This window comes from Colias croceus, chromosome 5 (genome assembly GCF_905220415.1).
Source record: "Colias croceus chromosome 5, ilColCroc2.1".
Classification (NCBI taxonomy): Eukaryota; Metazoa; Arthropoda; class Insecta; order Lepidoptera; family Pieridae; genus Colias; species Colias croceus.
The window spans coordinates 7528154-7535366 of record NC_059541.1 but is presented as its reverse complement, the minus strand read 5'-3'; the positions used below and the strand labels follow the sequence as shown (position 1 = coordinate 7535366).

General features: G+C 31.0%; 1 protein-coding gene across 1 annotated transcript; it reads right to left on the bottom strand.

Annotated features, from left to right (window-relative positions):
- Positions 1–10: 10 nt before the first annotated feature.
- Positions 11–5962, bottom strand: LOC123691792. Its single transcript, XM_045636348.1, has 8 exons — positions 5637–5962; positions 3250–3420; positions 2493–2863; positions 1877–2042; positions 1611–1706; positions 1398–1496; positions 750–961; positions 11–283 (listed from the first exon to the last, which is right to left on the bottom strand). Exons 1-8 carry the CDS (start codon positions 5790–5792, stop codon positions 55–57), a joined length of 1500 nt encoding a protein of 499 aa, XP_045492304.1. The 5' UTR covers positions 5793–5962; the 3' UTR covers positions 11–54.
- Between the last annotated feature and the right edge of the window lie 1251 nt (positions 5963–7213).

The following is a 7213-nucleotide window of genomic DNA, read 5'->3' as shown; positions in this document are numbered from 1 at the left end:
CATTTGTTACTTTTATAATTTTTTTACGGATGACAAATGTGTCTAAAGCATTAACTATTCATTCAGGAGTCTGCTAAGAACTTCCTTTAATTCCAGATCAAACTCAGACACAGGAAGAGCGAGCTCCTGTGTGGATATCGAGGAAGCTTTATCTTTAACGACGAAGTCAGATGGTACAACAAACGGTTGCTTCTTCTCGCCGGGAGCTTCCAATGATTTGAAGAAAGGCGGCATCGGCAAATGTGGTCGAATTTTAAGCCATTTATGGAAAGCTTTAGTTGACCTGAAATGCAGGAATTTTAACACACAGTGGATTGTTTACTGAATATGTAGAATATAAAATTTTAGAGTAGACTGAATTGTGCTATCTCAACCATTTTATAATTGAAAAGTTTTGAATTCTTATACGATAAGATTGTCTGTCTTACATGAAGGGTATATTATTAACAAAAAATATATATTAAATTGAACACCTAACACAAACGATCCAACTTATTATTATTCCTTCATTTAGATAACAAGACGTATATAATCTTAATTCTCATTTATAAGAATAAAACAAAATTAGACAACAATTTGATAACGATTATACCTACTGTTTTTCCAAAAGATCATTATTGCTATGTCTATAAGTACGTAATTAATAATAGAGAAAATAAACACTATTAATTTTAATGTTTTTTTTTTGAAAATTAAAAGTTAGTTTGAACGCACTAATCTCAGGAACTACTGGACTGATTTCAACTTACGTTAGGTGCTGTATGTCATCCCAGACACACGCCATTGATTTCAAATCTTCCGGTATCTTCACCGAGTGCCACATTTCCATGGTATTGTTCTTGGGTGGAATGTGTTTACTTTTCTGCGGTAGACAGGTTCCAAAGGCTCTGGTGTGAGCTGGACTCGTCTCAGCGTGAATATCATGTGCTATTTGCCGCTTTAATACGTTCGGGCAAGCAGCCTACGTAAAATTATTTTTTAGTTGATAGGAAAAGTAAAGGAATATATCAACCAGCGAATTTTTTTCCCAATACCTTATACAAGAAGGATCCCAATATTGAATAGCTATCCTATGAGATTTTAAATTATGGAGCAAGAACCAAAATATTTGACGACATGAGACTGCGTTTACTGGTGATTAAAAGGGGAAATATTTTCGAATAAATGTACAATGTCGACATGCAAACGAGAACAACATATCACAAAGTAATTAAGGAGAAAAACGTTTGATGAAGATTTCTGGGTACCGCGTCAAATAAAAAAATCGTGTCACCAGAAAAAAAATTTCAACGCAACAATTTTTTTGTCGTACAATATTATTATTCTTGGAATAAATATGAATATAATACACAAAATGTAATGATGCAAATATTTATTAAGAAATATAAAAATAATACCTTTTTAACTCCAACATACTCAGCAATACTTTGTAACACGCACGGGAGAATTCTTGGATCTAATACAAGTCCTCTGGAAGCGTGTTCGTCGAACCATACCTACAATCATTGCGTTTTACTTTGCATGATAAGATCAAGTTAATTACATAATATGCTAGAGAAATTATAGTGGAAATGTTCGCTCTGGTTTATGAAATAAGATCGATACATTACTTGGAATAGATCTTCAATATCTTCAGGACGTTTTATTTCACTCTTGAATTCGACGTTACCCAATCCAACCCACCAATCATAAAATTCCTTCGCAATCTGTAAATTGGATTTATAATTAGTAATGAAAATTAAATAACAAATGTAAACTTTATCTGATTCGCTGCTTATCGAATAGCGTAATCTAAAAATTGTTACTAAATTTCTAATAATCAAAGCTGAAATTGTTTTATTTCCGCTATGGCTGCGAACAAGTGAATCAGCTTTACCTTCTTAGTTAAAATTTCCGCTTTCTTACTAAATTCATCAGACGCGGAGACTTCAAACGCTTTCTGTTTGTACTTCGAATTCCATTTAATCATATCCGTTTCTGATTTATTACAGTACAGCATATCAAAGTGCGGATTTCTTACTAATTTTCGAAACGGTGAGCGTCTGCAGTTTTACCAGAAATATGTATTACTTGTTAACTAACAATTTGTGTTATAAAATTATACACAATGACATATGCTTTTCGACTAATTTATTTTAAAACAGACAGGGGATAAGCTTTCTATTTCATGCCAATAAATACTAGCGACCTGCCCGGCTTTCCTCGGGTACAATAATTATAATTATTGTAAATAATTATTATGCTTGTTGAACCGCTCTACCTATTAAAAAACTGTTTAAAAGACCCCAGCCAGACACACAGACAGCAGGAAGCGACTCTTTTATACTATATACTTAGTGATCAAACAATATAAAAATAAAACTTACTATTTAAATTTAAAATTCTATAAAATCGCAGCATAAAAATTGTAAAGTAAACATGTCTAGAATCTAATACTGAATATTTCTCAGGAACGTTATAACCGTGATGACTGATGACTTATACCTCCTTACCTGCCTGCCATCGAGCTGGCGTGAACTATCAAATCATCCGATGAATGAGCTGATTCATCAGCAAAAGATAGTTCAGACTTGAAAGCTCTAGATTGCCTCGACGTTGATTTCACTATCCCTTTTGACATCAGCCGAGAAAATGATTTTGACATTGATTTTCTTTGAGCTTTTGTGGTACTCATAGATCTAGTCATCGATTTAGATCTGGTCATTGACTTGGATCGAGATGATTTTCTTAAATCGGCAGATTGCATAGATGATTCGCTCCATATTTCTGATTGCTCATCTAGTAAACCCTCATCTTCTTCCTCTATTTCATCATACATTGATGTATCGAAATCGCTCATTGAAAACGTGGGTTGTATGCGATTCTATAAAATAATAAAATTATAATCGTACGCAAGAAAAAAGAAAAACCTCATAAGTAGGTATTACCTACACTAAACCCTACACAATCTTATCTAATTAAGGCATTGAGATATTGGCCTGCTTCTGTTTCTATTTCATACGATACGCCAGCTAGATTTTTAATGGATTTACAATATTAATTAAATCGGTGTGTATAAGATGATAATTTAATTTGAATCAAAATCATGTGATTTGGCCTGATTTATGCACAAATAAAGAGAAAATTATAAAAACTCAGGAGCTAACATGTAAAGAATTGTGTGTGAATTGTATGTGATTCAATAATAAAAAAAACAACCCTTTAAATACAAAAGTACTTTTCCAGTACATATTCTAAATAATAATTTACCTGTGAAGTAGCAGTGGTACGATAAAACAATTCAGAAGGTTCAGGCGACGATGTATCCGACAGTGGTTCGTAAGGCTTATCGTCTGCTGGCAGATTGAATATCTTAGTGATTCTCTTGAAGATCACTGGCCCCACCAACTCTCGAACGTCTTGGTAATGTGAATCCCAGAACTGTTATAAGTTTGGTAAATAATAGTTTTGAGTACATTAAAATGTTTGTTACGTCTTAACATGTTTTACTATTTAATTAAATATTACAAAGTAGGTAAAGAGTCATCTTTATTTTAGAAAAATACAACATTTATTTGACTACGCACGGAAAAAAAAAACAAAAGAAAAAGGTAATAAATATAGTTCAGGATACATCGCCCATTTTTGCAAGTGACTACTATCAAGCTGATTTTCCGTTTGTAGCTTTATTTTGATGAGACACCGAATAATTTCGTGTAAGAAACTCTCGATTGTGGTAGCTAACAGAGGATAACAAGGATAAATTTTTTTGATTGGATGGTTCTCAAATATTTATTACGCAATTTGTAGGACAATATGTCTGTTGAATTATATAAACATTAACTAAGTGAAAACAAAAAAATCAACTTGTTAGTAATCATTTATGATGACCTCGTTATCGATACACTTTGGAAAGGGGGACTCTTTGAACCAACCATAGATTTTGTAGGACAAATATTTTTTCGAATAATTTAGGTAATTATCTTGAGATTGAACAAAAAAAATATTCAGTTAGTAATAAATATTTGAGAACCATCAAATCAAAAATTTTTATCCTTGTTATCTCTGTTAGCTACCACAATCGAGAGTTTCGTACACGAAATTATTGGGCGTCTCATCAAAATAAAGCTACAAACGGAAAATTAGCTTGATAGTAGTCACTTGCAAAAATGGGCGATGTATCCTGAACTAATACAATTTAAATGATTCATTTATTATATTAGATGTAAAATATTGTGCACAATCTTTATTTTATATCTTAAAATTTATATTATATGATTGATAAAGTTTAAATTAAGGTTTGGTAAGACAACTGGATGCAAGTTTTTAGTAAAACATTTGTTAGTTACATCTTATTTTGAGTCCACTGTAGTTCACATTGTTATTATCTATTCTAGTATAATATAAATTGTATAACTATACCAGAAACGTGTAAAATACTCGATAAGTATTATTAATAATAATTCTGCTTTGTCCTTTTGCGTAGATATAATTATTTGAAAATAAGAGGCTCTAATATAAAAGCTCTCCTCAGAAGCTTTTTGTTTAATTTCAAGGAAGAAGTCATTCTTATTTAAAACGCGCGTTGTACTCATGGAGTTATAAAATATGAAGATTTTGACTTAGAATAAAGATACACATTTTACAGATATTAAGGGTACAAAATAATATCATATGTATAAAAGAAAGTCGTGTCACACACACACCTCTCAAGAACGGCTGAAAGGATTATAACGATTTTTAATTTGTTGAGTGTATCACCGCTTGGGTAAGGATAATAATTGTTAGAAATTTAAACTTATAAAGATAATCTACCCATGCTGAGTCAGGGCGACAATTTCATTATATATGTAATTTATTGGAGCAAACTATATTTGGAATATTGTCAATATCATAAATATTTTCCACCGTTTATCTTACGTTCCATTTCAGCGTGATACTTTATCTTTATAGTAGCTTTATTCACAATTTATAATCACCGATATAGAATCTTGTTTCATACAAAATAAGAACACTGTAAGTACTGGCAATGAATTATAAAATGATCAGGATTATGACTTTTGGAAAACACGAACTATAAATAATTTTATAACTCTAGATAGTAAGGGCGCAAATCAAATTTTTATGACAGTTTATTGCAGTGAGTGATATCCGCATAAATATCAATTATTTAAGTAGAAAGACACAGTAGAAGATCGACGTCAAATAGCAGCACGTGATTGCTACTGTGTTTCGTACGGGGAGTGGAAGAGCGACTAGCCCTCTTCCTTAGCCTTCTCGATCCTATCCTTTATTTCCTACATAAATTCTTCCACATAAAGTTTAATTTCTAGACATTTGCTGTGGCGCTAGGCATCTGAAATGTTCGTGGACTATGGCGTTTACCATCAGACGATCCATTTGCTCCTTTGCCGACTACGAAATTAACAAAAGAATAGATACCTGTATCGACTAAGCTAAAATAATCATTATTTATATAAAAAAAAGTTTGACTAAACGCTTTTTTAATTGGTATGTTTAAATGTTTGTAGGAAATTAGATTTGGTAGAGTCGAGTCGAGCTCTGTTATGCTTTTTTAATTAACACTAGTTCGGATTACGCCAAGATTACGCAATTATCTTTTGATTATCTTTGTATAGAGTAAATAGTAAACTAACCTGTTCATCTTTGTATGACAACTCCAAAGTACGTATAACGTTTTTCCAATGAACTTTTACGGACGCCTCATTTTGTTCATATTTAGATGCAGTGATAACTCGCAATTTTTTTGGATTATCCCAATTCTTTACAAGAGGTCGTTTTCCACAAGACATAGTAATGATAAGGTTAAGATATAATATAAATAGCACAAAAACGCAATGAAGAATAGAGGTACTACATCAATGTCAAGCAGACGTTTAAATTCTTCTTAGCTCAAAAATTGTCTGAAAGTGATTTTACAACCAGTAGCAAAGCCATCAGACCTTATTGTTGACATCACTTAGAACTTAGAACTTAGAAGTTGATCTGAGTCACAGTTGACAGATATGTACCATGTCTGAGTTCTACGGTTCTAGCCTTTGGTTCTAGCATGCGGTTACAGTGCTCGTATCGTGTCTAATTATCTACTATAATCAAAACTTGATTCTCACTTTACATCACAATCAAAACAAAGGACTTAATTGTGCATTTCCAAGCTGGAGTATTTTAAACAAATAATAATCAGAGACTGTAACAAGGGTATCTATTTCTTGAAACACAATTAGATAGGATAATAATAACAAATGCCAGCGAAGACGATATTTTACTGAAGTGCTTCTAGGAAATAATAAAAGACATATTAATTTATTAAATATCTAAAAATAAAGGAACGATAAAATATTTATTGTCAGCATAATGTTATCAGTATAACAATGAAAGTTACAAATTAATATAAAGTAAAAAACAATATCTATCTTATGTACCTACCTATTAGTAGCACTTATCACCTATCTATGTTCTTTTTTACTTACCTATGTTTCTTATATTATATGGATTTATCTATAAGCTTCTTGGATTTATCGCATACACCCAGAAGGATATATTACTATGTCACTAGGGTTTTCCAAACAAAATTTATCATAAGCTGTAATATAGCATAGGTTTACAATCTTTGGAAATACCTTAACCTAATCTCTTTCAAAGCATGTGAACTTACATAGTTTCAAAATATAAATATTGCATTTTGTTTTAAATACCGGTAATTTTCGTAATTCATAAAGTTTAATTATTTTTTATATGGATTATTAATAGAATAGATCTCCATATATACATTTATAAGATACTTATGTAATTGGTAGAGTAAATTAATATTGTATAGAACAATTTGTTCTTGTATTTAAAAAACTTATATAAACATAATTATATAAAAATTGGAAACTGTATATAATTATTTAAAAAATATATATTATATTAAATAAATATAGTTTGTATAATACGCCATCTATAATTTTAAAATGGCTTGATTCTTTTTACTGCTTTTTTATTACAACGCCATCTATGATATATCTCCCTTACGTCGAACAAGCATAAACGTTATAGATTGATAAATAGTTTCATTAATTACTTTAAGATGGCGCTTAATGTATAATATGTATTTCAGTCTCACCTAACCTAACTTTTAAAAAAAATGGTAGATGGCGCTTTTCTTACAATACAAAATGTAAAAGCAAATTATAAAATTGTATTCCCTGCCCTATAATTCGATTATTGTATT